Source organism: Sarcophilus harrisii, chromosome 4, assembly GCF_902635505.1.
Source record: "Sarcophilus harrisii chromosome 4, mSarHar1.11, whole genome shotgun sequence".
NCBI lineage: Eukaryota > Metazoa > Chordata > Mammalia > Dasyuromorphia > Dasyuridae > Sarcophilus > Sarcophilus harrisii.
This window is the reverse complement of record NC_045429.1, coordinates 289,624,520-289,642,233: the sequence shown is the minus strand read 5'-3', so window position 1 is coordinate 289,642,233 and position 17,714 is coordinate 289,624,520. Positions and strand designations below refer to the sequence as shown.

General features: G+C 39.6%; 2 protein-coding genes across 3 annotated transcripts; both read right to left on the bottom strand.

Moving 5' to 3' along the window:
- Positions 1-125: 125 nt before the first annotated feature.
- TNFSF13 (TNF superfamily member 13) lies at positions 126-4,157 on the bottom strand. The gene is made up of 6 exons (XM_031965439.1): positions 2,583-4,157; positions 2,126-2,210; positions 1,947-1,994; positions 1,673-1,791; positions 1,064-1,199; positions 126-612 (listed from the first exon to the last, which is right to left on the bottom strand). The coding sequence occupies exons 1-6, from the start codon at positions 2,817-2,819 to the stop codon at positions 503-505; spliced, it is 735 nt and encodes a 244-aa protein (XP_031821299.1). The 5' UTR covers positions 2,820-4,157; the 3' UTR covers positions 126-502.
- Positions 4,158-4,267: 110 nt separating this feature from the next.
- Positions 4,268-16,186, bottom strand: LOC111720637 (tumor necrosis factor ligand superfamily member 12-like). 2 transcript variants are annotated; one of them, XM_031965440.1, is made up of 7 exons: positions 15,937-16,185; positions 15,681-15,731; positions 15,018-15,081; positions 14,704-14,757; positions 14,583-14,609; positions 5,358-5,482; positions 4,268-5,158 (listed from the first exon to the last, which is right to left on the bottom strand). In XM_031965440.1, exons 1-7 carry the CDS (start codon positions 16,093-16,095, stop codon positions 4,907-4,909), a joined length of 732 nt encoding a protein of 243 aa, XP_031821300.1. In that variant the 5' UTR covers positions 16,096-16,185; the 3' UTR covers positions 4,268-4,906. The 2 variants fall into 2 exon arrangements, with proteins under 2 accessions (XP_031821300.1, XP_031821301.1); XM_031965441.1 differs by lacking the exon at positions 14,583-14,609 and having other exon boundaries at positions 15,937-16,186.
- Positions 16,187-17,714: the final 1,528 nt, after the last annotated feature.

Sequence of the window (17,714 nt, the reverse complement as noted above, 5' to 3'; positions counted from 1 at the left end):
TGACTATTTAAATGCTTTTACAGTAAGGATGATGAAGTATGTAGTGAGCAAACCTGAGAATGGTACATCAGGTGAACAAATGAGGCATCATAAAATGTGTAAAAATGAACTCTTGAAGTCAGGAGTTATGGAACATGGTTGAGTAGGAATATATTTAATATTTTGGAACAAGGCAGTGTGAAATTCAGTACACTGAGAGGATAATGTCACCAATTTGCCACTAGGCGGTACTGCTGTTGTGGAAGAATTCTAGCAGTACAGTATAGGTTGGAGAGTAAGATGCAGTAAAGAATTGGGGTCCAGAAGATCAGATCCTTTATACTTCTGCCCCAAATTTGTCTGTAGGAGTAGGGAGAAAAGAAGGAAGAATAGAAAGAAAAGGGACAGGGGAGAGAATTAGGTCAAAATCAGGAAGTAGTCTCTGTTCTAAAGTACCAGGCCTTTGCCTAGTCTATCCTTTGGCTGGAGCATATATATATATATGTTAATCTCTTCTCAAAGCTCAGAGTTTCACTAAACCCAAGAAAGTGCCATGGGGAGTGAGATCAAGTTTAGCTCCTGCCCGAGGAATTGTGAGACTCAAAATGTCCCCTTGGTATAACTGGAACACACCTGAGAAGGGGAGAAATCATAAAAACACCTCAGACAACCACATATCCCTTTCAAAGACCCAGATGTGTTATCACTTTCCTCCTCTTTAATCCATAGTTCTCTCCATCCCTTGTCCTCTCATCACCTCCCCAGGCAATCAGGGTTAAATGACTTGCTCAGGGTCACACAGTTAAGTGTTAACTGAGGCCAGATTTTGAACTCAAGTCCTGATTCCAGGGATGGTGCTCTATCCCACTATACTACCTAGCTACTCCAAACTATATCACTTTTTAAATCATCTCAATATCTATTTGTCTTACCCCCCTTTTTTTCCTACTTTTTTTCTATCAAACATCCCAAATATCCCCATCTTTTTCCCTGATAATGAACATTTCTTCTCCCTATGTCCCTCCTAAGACTCAGGAGTTTTTCCCTAGTTCACTCTTCTGAGCCTTCATCTTTTCCCTCTCACCTGCAGTATAGCAGCTGTTATAGGCTTGGTGGAGATCGGAGGGCATGCTACAGACACATCGGGATAGGATCTCTCTTCCTTGCCCTTCCCGATAAACCACCTGGCCCATGGTGAAAGTTTCATCATGAAACAGCACCTGGCAGATCAGAGTAGTAGGGAGGGAAAAAAAAAAAAAAAAAGCCATTAAAGAAGGCAGTACCTTGTAGTTTCTGAATCGGCCAAAAAAGAGATAGACTTCTGTTGTGGTATGAGGTAGAAAAGGGTCTTCTGTATCCTGATCTGAGCAGGGGACTGGGATATATTGACTCTGTTCCCAAGGGATCACACATATGACCTTATAAGGCTATGGATGAGGGGGTCTATAGCATTTTATTCCTTTATGGCAAAAATTATTAAACTGAGGGATTTCAGGATATCAATGAATGTAGATGAGGGAAAATTAGATTTTTACTTCAATATAATTGGTTTTCTTTGTAATCTTATGTATATTATATATTTAAAACATTCTGAGAAAGGCTTTCAGGGGCATCACCAAACTGCCAAAGAGGTACACAACCCCCCAAAAAGTTAAGAACCCCTGCTATGGAATCAAAGTATCTCAGAGGCTACCTGGCTGTACAGGAGATACATTCCAGTCTCCCGGACTCCAACAACATGTCCTTGTGGTTCCAGACCTCTACCATGCGTCAGTGCTGGCTCCCACATTATTTCTGTCACATCAGAATCCTCTGGAGGTAAGGGGTAGTGTGGCTATTAGAAGAACTCCCTATAACTCTAAGACTTTCCCATCCCACAGCTTTTACTCCCCTTGGGGACCCATGAATCCATCCCCTTGACTCCATTTTTCCTTGCCTCCTTAAGCCATATCCAAAATGATACTCACCTCTGGAGGTACTGTTAATGGGAATAAGGTGCAAAACTGAACGTTTTCCTAAGAGAGAAAAAGGGGTGCTTTCAGCTGTATCACCTACTCTTTGCCCTGAACTCTAGTCCCATTCCTCCTCAACCTTAAAACTGAGGGCCAGTCCCCATGGTTTTTGTTGCTTCCCCATGAGGTCTCACTCTTGTACTGATGTTCTTGGGTGAGGACTTCTCTCTTCCTTCTAGTTATTTCCTCATCCTTCAAAGCTTCCATTTCATCAGTGTCCTGCTTATAGTAAAAGAATCAGGATTAAACTGAATCCCAGGGGTCCTGCTCCATTAAATTTCTCCTTCCTCACCCCCTCCCCCCAAACAACCTATTCTCTGAGACACATCTGCTACACTTCTTTTCTAGCTTCAAATATTCAGCCTAATGGCTGTATTCCAGCATCTGCTACATTTGATAAGCTTTTACTGAAAACTTGGATTTTCCCCTGACTTCCAAACCAGACTGCTTCCCTAATATCCCACTTTAGGGTTAGGAGTTCAGATTGTAATGGGGCCTGAAAAGGCAGAGATTAACCAACTGCCAACTGCACAGGAATTCAGTTTACCCCAGTCCCATTTTCCAATGTCCCTCATTTTCCCCCTCACTCACCTGCTTGTGGAGGATCAGCAAAGGCTGCCTATCTCCCTTCTGGTGAGACCCTCCATTCCCTTTCAGCTGGGCCACCTCTCCCCTCAGGGTCTGGAGCTCTGCTTGCTGAATTAGTAGTACCACTGCACAGGCTGCTACCCCTAAAGCTGTCCCCCAACTCAACCAAAGGGAAACCAAGAATGCTGGGTCTCGGCTTGGACCCCCAGGGAGGGGCTTGGGAGATAGTAAAGGAGACATGACTAGCCTGAGGATCCTGCTAGCAGCTGTGTGTCACAATAGAGGGTAACGGAGGGGGGGGGGGGTGAGGAGTGGGAGAGATAGAAAGGAGGAAGAAAGTTACGCAAGGGAAAAGTAAAAGGGAACTTGAGAAAAGAGGGAGGAGGAAAGGAAATATCCAATTTCTCAGGTGCCCCCAAAATTGGACCTCCTGATCACCTCAAGATCAAACTTCCCCCTCCACCTCATTCACAACTCCAAGAGAAAGAATGGGTTTCAGTCTCCCAGGCAATGGAAGGTTGGCTGCCAAGAGACACATCATACAGCAATACCCAGGGAAAATGGACTGAAGGGGGAGGGACAGACTGAAGAGGGTGGGAGCAGCCTAGAGATGGGGGAGGGAAACTTAGAAAAGAGTTTAATGATTAGATGGAATCCCTTGTTTAAGTGATGAGGAAAACTTTTATGGGCCAAGGGAAGAGATTAGGTGGGGATAAATTTAAATCTGGGGTTGGGAAGGTAAATAGCAAGCAGAGGGGGGAGGTCAGAACTTAAAAGCAATAAACTGGCCCAAGCTGTGGGGTTATGGCTAGGACTGGGGTGTGTTAGAACATGTCCTGTTACTCTCTGTGCTGAACTTGGCAAGCGATTGACTTCCTGTTTCCAGAGAAAAGTTCTTATATGAGATTACCAGAAAGAAACAACATTGAAATAGCTTAACCAAAATTTCCCTCCACTGGACAAGGTGATAATCTTCCCAAGTGTATTGCTAGGTCCGCTTGTTTGCTGATTTGATTCCCCCCATCCCACTTCACCTCACCTCATCCTATCTCTATTCTATACCAAAAAAAATTCTCCCTGTGCTCCATACCTAATTCGTGTACTATGGGTGGCCAGGAGGAAGTCTCTGCCCCACCTAGCCCAAGGGATTTCCCCCTCTAGGTAGAAAATGAAGCTTAATAGGTAAATGAAGCAAAGTTTTGTATCTTGGTCAGAGGCCTAATTTCTGTTTCATAGTTTGGGTTTTATGTAATGGAAAGTGCTCTGGACTTAGAGTTGGAAGACTTGCCATTTATTTACTGCATGACTCTAGAAAGTCACTATCCTTTATGGCTTCATTTATAAAATGAAGGGATTGGACTAGATGATCTAAAAAGTCCCTTTTAATTCAAGTCCTATGATCCTCACTTCAGGCAGCATAGTTTCTGTTCCTACTTAGGATTTAGAACCACCCACACCTCTACCCCTTCCAACTCCTCCAACCTTCAGGAATCCATATGTCCTCCCCCTTCCCTCCGAAGCACCCAATTCTCTTTAAACCTCATTCCCTTCAAATACTATTCTGATCCCTAAACCGCCCCTCCCACCCCTACCCTGTCAAACAGAGGCTGTCATTTTACCTTTTTAATATCCATTATCAACAATTCATTTCAATAATAAAAATAACTTTTTAAAAAAATCCACAGGGATTTTAGCAAGGAAGAGAATAATCTTTATCTTCTACCCATCAATTATGGAACCCACCCTATCTCCCCACAAATCTCCTTAGCTTTCCCCCACCCCATTCCAGTCTCTCTGCTTTTCTGGTCCAGTACCCCTTTGTGAGAAGTAGGTTTTCCAGGGCCCCATCCAGGCATTTAGGCTTTTCCAGACACATTGTTTCCATGAGGAAAGCAACATAGAATAAAAGGTTAAGGCATCCAAAACTGGAACTAAGGGGTAGAAATATGGGAGAAAGAGGGAAGCAGTATGAGTTAGTGGGTCAACAGAGGACCAGAACTGAGCAGTAGAGATAAGGAAAGGGGGAGGAGGTCTTGGAGAAAGGGAAAAGACAGGAGAGATCAGTGGTAGGATAAATGTTGAAAATGCTTTGGAAGTAACTGATAAAAATATGGACACAAATTAATTACTGAAAGCCTGGAGATGGGAGAATCTGAATTATAAGAAATTATGGCTAGGAAGGGCATTGTTATGAGGAATTAGGAGAGGGAAAGACAAAGCTATAGAGCTTGATAAGAGAGGAACAGTGTTATTTGTGGGAGGACAAGAAGAAGGAAGGATGGAGCTTTGCCTGAAGTTTGGGAAAGCAGTCTTGGGGTCAAGAAGCATCACTGCACTTGAAAAAGTCCAAAGTAGGTAAGGAAGGGGGCAGCCTTGAGGTGTGCTGAAGGGAGAGTTCGGATCTTCAGGGAGACTCCTGGTCGAAGGAGCAGTAGCCCTGACACTTGGCAGAGCCTGAGCTGTGGGCCTGGAGAGCTGGCTACTGTAGCTGAGAACTCTTCGAGGCAACGCAGAGCCAAAGAACCATCCACAAGCAAGTCCAGCTTCAGATAAACCGCCTTCCCCTCATCAAAGTGTACCTAGGAAGAGATATAAGAAGACAAAGAGTGCAGAAGCAATCCAGACCTTAAGCTTCCCATGAGGTCTACCTCCACCTGAGCATTACAGCAACTTGGGCATTGTTCCCATGATTTCATTCTTTTTCTGTCTTTGGCTTCTTCCTTCCCTCCCCTCCCCATCATTTTCATCTTAAGTTTTGTTTCCCATAAGGGATCTCACCTGACAGTACAGATAATAGAGGCCAGCCCTGGTCACTGTAAATTCTGCACTCTTGGCATCATATCTCAGTGGACTGGTGCTGTTGATCTTGGCCTCCTCCCAGCCACTCACTGTCCCATCCATACCTAGATAAAGATACATACTTGATAAGATTAGGGGAGGAGAGAGAGGATCCTTTCATAGGCTTTACCATCTTTCTCTTATACTCCCAATAACAATTGATAAGATTCAATCCATGATGTGCAGAGACCTACACAAAAAGAAAGATTCCACACAAAAATCTTCAGCCTTGGAATCTCAAAATGCATTTCTATTTTTTTGTGGAATTTATTATATAGTTGGGAAATTAAATCATATAGGAAGAAATGACAAAACACTATTAGCAAGGATAAAATGACACAATTTTAATTCAAGATAAATATGTAGCAATAGAATTTTTTTTTTACCCAAAACAAGGCTAATCAGGGAAGGCTTCTTGGAGGATGTGAATTTTGAACTGGGTTTTGAAGGAGTGGAATGACAGGATGACATAGACTAGTAGAAAAAGAGGAACTGGGGTAAGCCATTACATGGTAGGATCTTGAAGCTTGGACTGAAGTGTTTAGATTGGACACAAAGGACAATGTTCAGAGATATTTATAACTTACCATATGTTTCACAATGTGCTATATGCAATACAAATGAAAGAAATGGAAAAGTGCACGCGTATACAAAAATATAGTAGCTTTTTTTCATAATAGCCCCAAAGTGTAAACAACAGAAGTGCCCATTTATTAGGTAATGAATGGCTAAACAAATTACCGCATCTGAATGTAATGGAATAATATTGTACTATAAGAAATGATAAACCATTCCTTCTTTGAACTGATGCAGAATGAAGAGAAAACTAAAAACAATTTATACAAGGACAATAATATTAAAAAGAAATGGTAATGCTGAGTTTAATATAACTACAGGATAACCAGCGTGAAATATTCAAAAGGTAGGTGGTGATTATGGAACTGGAGCTCAGGAAAGAGACTAAGGCTGGCTAGAATCATCTACATATGGGGAGTTAGATGCTGCAGTGGATAGAGCATTGGCCATGGAGTCAAGAAGATCTGAGTTCAAATCTAGACTCAGACACTTAACACTTATTAGCTTGTGTGCTTCTAGGCAAGTTACTTAACCCCAGTTGCCTCACAAGAAAAAAAAAATTATCATCTATGTAGAGATGAACCCATGAACCTCAAGATCCTCAATTGAGATAGTATGGAGAGAATAAGAGGTCCCAGGACAGAATTCTGGGGGACATATTGTTGGTTTGATCTGGAAGAAGATCCTACCAAAGAGCCTTGAGGAATGATTAGGCAAGCAAGAGAATCAAGAAAACACAGTGTAATTAAAAACCTAGGATGGAAAGAGTAGCCAGGAGAGAAGGTAAACAAATATAAACTGCTACAGAGAAATAGGAGAATTGAGAAAAGGTCATTAGATTCAGCAATTAAGGGATCACAGGTAACTTCTAAGAACAGTTTCATCAAAATGAAGAAATCAGAACTAGATTGAGGAAAGTTTGTTTAAAAAATGAAAAGAAGTGGAAGCAGAGAGTACAAAGTTTTCCAATGAGTTTAGCTGAGAATGGAATAAGAAATAAAGCATAATAACCAGCAAGAACGGTAAGATCAATCAAGAATTTGGGTCTTTTTTTAAAGGATGGCATAAGATATAAGCATGTTTGTGAGCAAAAGGGAGAGTCAAAATTATAGAGATTAAAGATTAGAACAAAAGTAGAGGTGAGAGTAGGGGACCATCTGCTGGAGAAGACAGGAGAAGATATTATCAAAGATGCATGTTGAAAGATTGGAAATAGGAGAAAGGCCATCATTGGAGTGAGAGAAGACAGTAGGGAACAATATCATACAGATATGAAATGAAAAAGGATGTATAGAGTTAAACTGATATGTACATCAAGGGATTGAAACTGGGAAGATTGTAACCAATGTAGGGAGGATGACCTGAGAAAATAATAAAGAGTGGAGGTCCTGGTAGGGATAAAGAAAAGGGTTAATAATCACAAAACATAAGGAAAAGGAGAATGATTAAAAAATTTTTATGAACATGGAAGTGGAATACTTTTCTGAGTCAAGGCAAAATCAAGGGTATATAGGAATAACTGAGGTGAAATGGAGGAGTAGATCATGAGAATTAAGTAGAATGAGGAACTAGGAAGTAGTAGAAGAAAGACTATCCACTACATCACTTGGGCAGTAGTACAGAATAGATAATCGAGCTGATAACAAATTTATTCTCAGATATTACTAAGTAAATGTATCATTTTAAACCTCTATCTGCCTGTTTTCTCATCTGTAAAATGAGGATAATAATAGCACTTACCTCAAAAGATTGTTATAAGGATAAAGTGTGATAATATTTATAATGCAATATAACTAGAAAGTTAGATTCTTTAAAGTAAAATCAATATTGAAGGCCTCTAGTGTGAGGAACAGTTTGGGACTTGAGTTGGGCCTTGAAAGATGAATGAGAAAAAGGAAGAGGAAAGCAGGGCAAGTTAATGAGGAGAAAACCATGAGCAAAAACTTAAAGTTGGATGAGAATGGCATGTCAAAGGGCAGAAAAATGTGCTCTTGAGAAACCACTACGGATTCATGAGTGACATAAAAGTAATTCTAACAGTTGTATGTTTTCAAGAGGCAGATCACGTCACCAAATCACATTATGAATGTCTTTAAATAGTACTCTATACAGCAGTCTTTATTAAACAATTTGTGCAAAGGCTGGGATATAGTGGAAAGAACCATAGATGAAATCAGAAGAAACAAATTTAAATTTAAATGGAAATCTCCCCTCTATTTAATAAACTTGAGTAAACCACTTATAAACTATAGTGCTAACTTCACAAGATTTTTGTGAGTTCCAATGAGGTTATATAAGCAAAATGCTTTGTAAATTTTAAGGTGCTAAATGTTTATTATTCATTTTCAGTCATGTCCAAATCTTTCCATTTGAGGTTTTCTTGGCAAAGCTGTTAAAATGTTTGTCCTTGTTAGTGGAATTGTGAACACATCCAGCCATTCTGGAGAGCAATTTGGAACTAGGCTCAAAAAGTTATCAAACTGTGCATACCCTTTGATCCAGCAGTGTTTCTACTGGGCTTATACCCCAAAGAGATACTAAAGAAGGGAAAGGGACCTGTATGTGCCAAAATGTTTGTGGCAGCCCTGTTTATAGTGGCTAGAAACTGGAAACTGAATGGATGCCCATCAGTTAGAGAATGGCTGAATAAATTGTGGTATATGAATGTTATGGAATATTATTGTTCTGTGAGAAATAACCAGCAGGATGAATACAGAGAGGATTGGAGAGACTTACATGAACTGATGCTGAGTGAAATGAGCAGAACCAGGAGATCATTAATAACAACAATAATATATGAGGATGTATTCCGATGGAAATAGATTTCCTCGACAAAGAGATCTAACTCAGTTTCAATTGACCAAGGATGGACAGAAGCAGCTACACCCAAAGAAAGAACACTGGGAAATGAATGTAAACTGCTTGCATTTTTGTCTTTCTTCCCAGGTTATTTTTACCTTCTGAATCCAATTCTTCCTGTGCAGCAAGTGAACTGTTCAGTTCTGCACACATATATTGTATCTAGGATACACTGTGACATATTTAACTTGTATAGGATTGCTTGCCATCTGGGGGAGGGGGTGAAGGGAGGGAGGGGAGAAGTCAGAACAGAAGTGAGTACAAAGGATAATGTTGTAAAAAAACTACCCAGGCATGGGCTCTGTCAATAAAAAGTTAAAAAATAAAATAAAACAAAATGTTTGTCCTTTTCTTCTTCAACTCAGATAAAGAAACTGAGATAAACAGGGTTAGGTGTTTTAGTCAGGGTCACACAGCTACTAGGTGTTCAAAGCCAGATCCGAACTTAGGAAGATGAGTCTTTGTGATGCCAGGCCCAAAAGTTTGTGCTGCCCCATTTTTATTATTACTAATCTACATCATTGGCCATCTTCTCCAGGACCCTCTCAATTTCTTTCTTTCATGCCTCTCATGCCCTTCAACACTCTGGGCCTGCAAAGAGATACTAAAGAAGGGAAAGGGACCTGTATGTGCACGAATGTTTGTGGCAGCCCTTTTTGTAGTGGCTAGAAACTGGAAACTGAATGGATGCCCATCAGTTGGAGAATGGCTGAATAAATTGTGGTATATGAATATTATGGAATATTATTGTTCTGTAAGAAATGACCAACAGGATGATTTCAGAAAGGCCTGGAGAGACTTACACAAACTGATGCTGAGTAAAACGAGCAGGACCAGGAGATCATTATATACTTCAACAACAATACTATATGATGACCAGTTCTGATGGACCTGGCCATCCTCAGCAACAAGATCAACCAAATCATTTCCAATGGAGCAGTAATGAACTGAACCAGCTACGCCCAGAGAAAGAACTCTGGGTGATGACTAAAAACCATTACATTGAATTCCCAGTCCCTATATTTATGCACACCTGCATTTTTGATTTCCTTCACAAGCTAATTGTACAATATTTCAGAGTCTGATTCTTTTTGTACAGCAAAATAATGGTTTGGTCATGTATACTTATTGTGTATCTAATTTATATTTTAATATATTTAACATCTACTGATACTGGTCATCCTGCCATCTGGGGGAGGGGGTGGGGGGTAAGAGGTGAAAAATTGGAACAAGAGGTTTGGCAATTGTTAATGCTGTAAAGTTACCCATGCATATAACCTGTAAATAAAAGGCTATTAAATTAAAAAAAAAAGAAAATATTTGATATGCATTATTCAGGGAGAAATAAATTGTCAGATTAAAAAAAAAAAAAAAAAAAAAAAAAAACACTCTGGGCCTGGAAGAGGAATTGATTTTCTCCTTACTTCTCAATGCAACTTCCAGACCATTTTTTGGGGCATCATCATTTCACAACTTCTTCTCCCTTGAAATTCATACCCTTTATCTTTATCACCTGAAATAATTCCCTGTTCCAATTATTGGTAATCTATCTTCAGATCATTATCCTTTCTTTTTCAAAAAGTATAGTACCTTGGGGCAGCTATGGCTAGATAGAGCACCAGCCCAGAAGTCAGGCGGACCTGGGTCGAAATCTGGCCTCAGACATTTAATACTTCCTAGCTGTGTGACCCTGGGCAAATCACTTAACCCCAATTACCTCAGCAAAAAGCAAAAAAAGAAAAATTATAGTACCTGCTCTACAATCTTCTTTCCCACTTTAAAAGTGGTCCTCAAACTTTAGGACTTCAATTTGCAAAGAGGTATTCCCTTTAATATTTTGACATCCTATTTTATCAGCTTTGCTAGCTCCCATTACTTACATCTTCACTTAGTCACCCACAGAGATAACTACATCTTAGATCCCTCCTTAACCTTAACTAAATGAATTTTTCTAGATGTGTGATCCTTGGAAAGTCATTTAACCTCTAAATTTTTTTTTTCATAATCTTCTATTCTTCTATTTTAGGCCCTGCTTTACTTCTTTTAAGTCTATTCTTTGTACTTACCCATAGTCCTACTCCATCTTGTTCTGTCAGTCTCTCACTTCTGCTCTGTTCTCATTTTCTTCCATTTTCAGATGTGATATGTGATTGACTACCTTAAGTATGCATTATTATCTATTCTGGAATCTCTTGCCACTTAAGCCAGTTACTGCTCAGACCTTATCAAACCCCATTCTTGGATTAATTTTACCAGCAACTGGGTCCAATACAAGTTCTATATCCTCTGTACTTGTAATTGCACCTTCATTGCTTCATAGCAATTTTTATTCTTCTCCAGTTGACTCTGTCACACTTCCCAAAGGGGTTATTCCATACCTTCTCCTCTTTCCTCAAGTTCCCTAAATCACTCCATCTTTTTCAGCAGAGAACTTCCCTTCTTACTTTACTGGAAAAAAAAAAAATTATCTCTCATGAGCGCTCTCTTATTAACTTTATATTTGGGGAAACTACCCTTGATGGAAAATCTCCAAAATCTCTCTCTTGAAGCACCATCTTTAGACTATAGCTTCTTAAATTGTAGGTCACAACCCCATATGGGTCAAGTAAGTAAATATAGAGGTGTCACAAAAATCTTGGCAAGAGTAAAAGGTAATCAAATATTCCAGGATTTAATTCTTTACACAAAAATAAATATGTACTTCTATTTCATTAGTATGCAAATTTGTTTTCATCCATTTCATTAGTATGCAAATTTACTTTCTTCTCTAATAAATGGTAAAAGTATATATACCAAAGAATTGCTTTAAAATAAATTTTTTATGATTTATTATTAGTAAACATTTGATTTTTATACCTATTTTACATAACTACATACTGGGGGTCAAATAAAAGTTTTTCCAGTAAAAAGGGGTAGCCGCTGGAAAAAGTTTAAGAAACTCTGCCTTAGATTTAAAGAAGGCTGGATAGGGGTATACACTGCCCTCTTTTTAACCTCCTTCTTTGGCCTGTCTCTCCCAGGAAATTCAGGGAGTTAGGAGTAGGCAGTGGGGAATGAGATTCCTCTGTGCATTGACAGTTGCCAGTGATCTCTCAATTGCAAAGTTTGATGGTTTCATTTCAGTAGCTTTTAATACAGTCACTATCCCACTCTTCCTATGTACTCACTCCTCGCTAGGCTTCTGTATAATTATTTTTTCCTGGTTTTCCACCTTCCTACAGGATCACCTGATTGTCCTCTATCTCCCACTTACACTGAGCGCTTCTGCACTTTCTGGCCTAGGGTTTCTTCTCTATATAAACCCTTAATGATCTCATCAGATTCCCTAAGCTCAATTACCACCCCCTTAAAAATGACTCCCAAATCTATAGCTCTAGTTTTAATAATATTTCTGAACTTCATTCTTATAGTGACAATTTTCTACTGGACATATCCACCAGAATGGCTTAACTATATGCTTAGCACTTGCTGGGGCTCCAAAATAAGAATAAGACAGTCCCTACCTTTTAGAGACTTATAAGTTAATTGAGGAGATAAGGCTATCATTCACACACCCTTAAAAATTAAAATTATATATAATTAAGTGCTAATTGGTATGGTATAGATTATAAATATTTACATGAGAGGGAGATCAATTGTGTGATGAAATAAACCAGAAAGACTCAGGGAAGAGGTAGAATTTGAGTTGGACTTGGAATAATAATAGGTGGGATTGGACTAAACAAGAGTGAACCTGATATGCTTGTGACCTGATTCAGGTGGGGAATAAGGTGCCATCAAAAGATTCTGAGAAAAGATGAAACATGATATAAATGAAGTTTAAGAAATAGTCTGCTAGAAATAACTAGTATGGTTTGAAAGAATAGTTCAGAGCAGGAGCAAGCCTTATTATTGTAATAAATTAAACTTTGGGAGGCTGTATTGGGGTTGCAACAGTACAGAGGATGGGACATAAATAAAAGAAAACTCAAAAACAGGTGACTAGATATGAAGTGATGAGAAGTCTTGAAAAGTGAAATGCCCTTCTCTGACCACATTTTTCTGTTCCCATACTACTTTCAAACCAATTTTTTGTTTTCCATTCTCTGGCTCCTTATTTTTCCAATCTATCATCCTTATTCTGGTTTTATTTGCATCTTTACCTAAACTGTACCCAAAGTACAAGCTTCAAACTTCAAAGGAAATCTCTTGACTTTATAAATCCCTTTTCTCCTTTCTACCTCAAAATATCTTGCTATTTTATCATCCTTTCCTTTATGTTGTCAAATTTAACTTTCAATTGTGTTCTTGTATCCTGTCACCTCCTGTTTCTTCTGGGACCTATTCCTTCTGTTGTGAATTTCAATCTCTTTCTGGACTAGTTCTCTCCTTTCTGCCTACATTCTCAAAGCTCCCTTATAATTAAATTTTCCTTGTCTTTGTGATCCCTTCAAACTGCTTTCAATGTCTTACTTTCCTTACTACCCTTACTTTTTTTTTTTTAAAGCTCTTTACAATTTGGCATTCATCACCCACTGCTCCACTGAAAATGTTCTCTCCGATGACTCTATCAGTGATCAAGACCAATGGTCTTTTTTTCAATCTTTGTCTGTAGCACTTGATTTTTCCCTCTTGAAGTTGTTCCCTTTCTTGGCTTCTAAGACACTTTTACCAAAGGTCTTGTCTTACTTTTTATGAGCTCTGACTTCTGTTTCTTTCAATTTGATTCAGTGATTTTTCCTACAAGTAGACAATTCCTAAGGTTTTATCCTTGACCTTTCTCTTTTCCTTCTTTCTTTTTGAAATCTCATTTGTTCTTTTTTCCTCCCCAATAATTTCATTTTATTTTCAGTTTCAAATTCCCTTTCTCCTCCCCTCTCCAAACCATGCAGAAAGCAAGAAAAATTTTACAAATATGTATAATTAAAAAAAAAGAGAGAGAAAATAGGCTTCAGTCTGCATTCTGAATCCATCAGCTTTTTAATCTCAATGGAAGTAAATGGCATGTTTGATCATGAGTCTTTTGGAATAGTGGTTGGTTATTGTGTTGTTGGTACTTAGTCCCTCTCCACCCCACTCCCATCAGAATTACCATTTTCAAAGTTGATTATCTTTACAATTTTGTTGTTACAGTGTAAATTTTTCTCATTCTGCTCACTTCACTTTGTACTAGTTCATAATTTCTTCCCAGGTTGGTCTGAAGCCATTTTTTCATCATTTCTTACAGCATATAATCTTTATGTAAAGGATTTACAAATTTATCTTACTAGCCTAGCTTCATTTCAAAATTCTGGAAAGAGAATTTCCAACAATCTGCTAAATAGCTCTATATGGATGTCTAGCCAGCATCAAATCAGTATAATCAGTATATCTCAGTATGATCTGATCTTCTCTGGCAAACCATCTCCTAATCTATTAGCATCACTATACTAATCACTAGTAAAATAACTTGAAGGCACATTCTTCCTACAGTCTTGAGAATAAAGAATTTGAGGACAGGCAAGAGTCCCTATTCACTTTTGGGATTCAGTACTTACAACCCTTTTTCAATTTCTACCCCTTCACTCCCTTCCGCACTCCCACTCCCATTTGTCCACTGTGTTTATTTTTATGGACACTACTGCCAGCTATATATTCAAGGCCTTCCACTAAGGCTAAGAGATTGGAGAATTGGGCAGAAAGCCAAAAGCTGAAGGAGATGATCCTGTATAACTTCAAGCAACAGTACAGACAGTGGAGTCCATCACTTACCAGCCTGAGCTCCATCCATTGCACGAACTATAAAACATATAGATAATGTTACTTAATTTTTGATTGTTTGCTGAACACTACTACCAACTCAGTCATTCCCTTCCCACTATTCATATCTCACCTTCATAGTGTGCTGCATTCACTTTCCGAGTCCGAAATTTTGAACCCTTCACAGCTAAAAATAAAGAAATGCCAGATGAATAAAGGCATTCTTTCTGGGTACCCACAGGTCTGATTTCCCCAGGCTCTGCTATCTTTCCTGAGTTCAGACCTTCACCCCAGGCTCAACCAGTTCTTATCCTGTTCACCAGCCCCTGTTCCCCTCTTGGGACACACTATTCCTCTTCTCTCCCTGTATCTCTCTCCCACCACCTCAATATCTTGTTCATAATTGAGATTTGGTATGAAGCAAGGTCAGAATGGTGGGACACTCACCACGGGAAAGGCGTACTCTTCTCTTCAGGATAGGAGCTAGATTCTGGCTTTGGGAAATCATTTGCTAGGGAAAGTAAGTGCAGATTTGAACCAGAACCTTGGCCTATATAGCCTCAGCCCAATATCAAACTAAAGAGATACCCAGATTAAGAAAAACAGACAGTATGAGAGAAACCTACAAAGACTGTGGCTGAAAGAGGAGGGGAGCCAGATAAAGCCAGGGACAAACATAGCAACAGAATTTCAAAGCTGTTGGAGAAAGTGAGACATCCCATCCAACCAGCTCATTTTAGAGGTGAGCAAACTGAGGCCAAAAGTGGGAAAAGGACTTCTAAAGGTCATTGAGAAAGTGAGCCTGGACTTAGAAAGCACTATGTTTCCCTTAGGATATTTCAACTTTAGGAAAGACTTAGTCTTTTACCCCATTGTTTAAAAAATGTGGTTTTGAGTAAAGAGCACACTGGGTCTGCTCCCAGACTTTACTCCCTTTCCAGGACCCTCTTAGAGTCACACCCTCTGTTGCCTCTTAGGAATCCAGGATTGTTTTGCCCTTAAATTAGATTCAATGCTGCAAAGACACTCAGAGAGAATGAGTCAGAGAGAATCAGGAAAATAGAACAAAAAAATGACTCGGGGAAATACATCTCACACAAATAAACATACCATTACTGCCTCAGCCTCCTTCTCCTCCTCTCTGTCTTGCTGGGCTGGGTCCTATAGAGGGGAACAAGAAAGGACATTAGAAGGGAAACAAACCTCTCCCTTCTCCACCTGATTCCAAACCCTTGGCTCCTCACTTCCTTCCAACCAAGTTCCATGCCTCATTTTCCCCCAGTGTCTCTTCAGCCACTTCTGTTTAGTAAGTCCCACTCTGGCTCTTCCCAGTACTCCTCTATTTCCAGGGCAAAAGGGATCTCACCTGGGAGAATGGGGATGCCTGGGTCCCCAAGCTGATAACCATTAGCAGAAGGCCGAAGCAGGCAAGAGAGAGGCCCAGGGCCAGGACTAGGGTGGGTAGCAGGGCGGTGCCCAGCACCCCCCGTCTCCCTTTCCGCCTCTGGCTCCTACGGGTGGCCATGGGGGTGGGGGGCTGTGCTTCACAGCGCCCCCCCACCCCCAATCAGGACCGGAGGGAATGGGGGAGGGGGAAGTGGGAGGGAGCAGGCTGTAAAGAGGGAGGGGCAAGGGAAACGGGAGGGAGGAGAGGGATGAGAGACAGGAAGCGGACTTGTGTTAAAAAACGCAGAAAGCTTGTTAGAGAATGCTTGTTTTCATATGAAATGGAACTCAGTACGTGCTTGCCTTTTTTTTTTTTTTTTTTTAAATCCCTGATTAAAGAATGTATAAAGCAATGATGAATATAAAATAAAGAATTACTGCTTGTGTTGGTGTGGAAACTCCCCCTCCCCCCCAGTATAAATCTGATTAGAGTAGGTACAAAACAGATTAATTTGTTTGTTAAACAAAAATGAGTGACAGACTAGAGAGAATACTAGGGGAAGGAGTGATTAGTTTATGGCATTGTGATTCCCCTGAAACTCATTCTCTCTAAGCAATTACTAATCTAAGGCAAAAGAGGTAACCATTATACAACTGTGTTTCTTCTTAGCTTGTTTTCCTCTAGAACTAATTATTTTGCCTTGAATACCTCCATGATTACTTAGATTAATGTGTGTTTGAATTGCTATACATCTTACATTCCGGTTTAGGGCTCAGCAAATAAAGTTTGTGATCAGAGCAATTCAATTCGATTCAGCAAACATTATTAAGCTTCTATAGTCCATTAAAAGCAAAACAAAAAACAAAAACAATTCCGTAATCCCTATCTTCAGGAAAATAGTGGAAAGAGATTCTGCTAACACAAAAATAAGTAAGGTGCAAATTAGAATGTTTAAGAGGGAAAGAAAAGTGCTTTAAGAGAAAGGATGTACACTTTTTGCAGGGGGAGTGGGGGAAAGAGGCGTGGTCACCACCATCATAATCGCTTGCATAAAATGAAGCATTTTAAAGTTTGCTTAGCACTTTATATATGTTAACTCTTTTGCTCTTTAAGGTAACTATGGGAGGTCCCGAGCTATTTTTCTCTCCAATTTACGAATGAGAAAACTGAAGCAGAGTTCTTCCTGATGGGCCATCACTCTATTCAATGCCCCCCTAAACCAAGCATGGGAGAAAGCTGTGTATTTGAAGAGGAACAGCATTAAAGGGATTAGTATGAAATAAAGTTAGAAAGGTAGGTTAGAGCCAGATTATAGAGGGCTTTCAAGTGTCAGGCTGAGGAGTGTGTATTTAATGATGACCGCTGAAAGTTTTGAACAGAATGGTAGCATAATCAGACTTGGGTTTTAGGAATGTAAAGAAGTAGGAGGATCACCTGGGATGGAAGAAAGCTCTTTAACAGCATGTGGAAATGACTGTGTGGTCAAGTTACAGACTGAACTGTGTAGAAAGGTCATCCCATTGTCCACTTGCCTCATCTAGAATGAAGGATCACTTCCCGAAAAGTATGAGAGGCATTTAAATTATGGAAAGCAAGGAAGTTTTTTCATATAAGGTTGGGGAACATAGAAGGAAAACTATTTCTTTGTGATCTTTGCTCAGTCATTTTTTTTTCTTTTTTTTCAATAAAAACAACAACCAAATAAAAATCAGTGAAAGTCAACACATTATATCCCCTCCAACCCAGTAGCTGGAGGA

Bases quoted from the DNA above. Each gene is read 5' to 3' on its own strand.
- TNFSF13 (XM_031965439.1), bottom strand. From the start codon at position 2,819: ATGTCTCCTTTACTATCTCCCAAGCCCCTCCCTGGGGGTCCAAGCCGA. The intron at 1,792-1,946 runs GTGAGTATCATT...CCTTACCTCCAG, and splicing joins CATTAACAGTACCTCCAGAG to AGGATTCTGATGTGACAGAA. The intron at 613-1,063 runs GTGAGAGGGAAA...TCCCCTTCTCAG, and splicing joins TAACAGCTGCTATACTGCAG to GTGTGTTCCAGTTATACCAA.
- LOC111720637 (XM_031965440.1), bottom strand. From the start codon at position 16,095: ATGGCCACCCGTAGGAGCCAGAGGCGGAAAGGGAGACGGGGGGTGCTG. The intron at 15,082-15,680 runs GTATGTTTATTT...TACTTTCCCTAG, and splicing joins AGGAGGCTGAGGCAGTAATG to CAAATGATTTCCCAAAGCCA. The intron at 14,758-15,017 runs GTGAGTGTCCCA...CTTTATTTTTAG, and splicing joins AAGAGTACGCCTTTCCCGTG to CTGTGAAGGGTTCAAAATTT.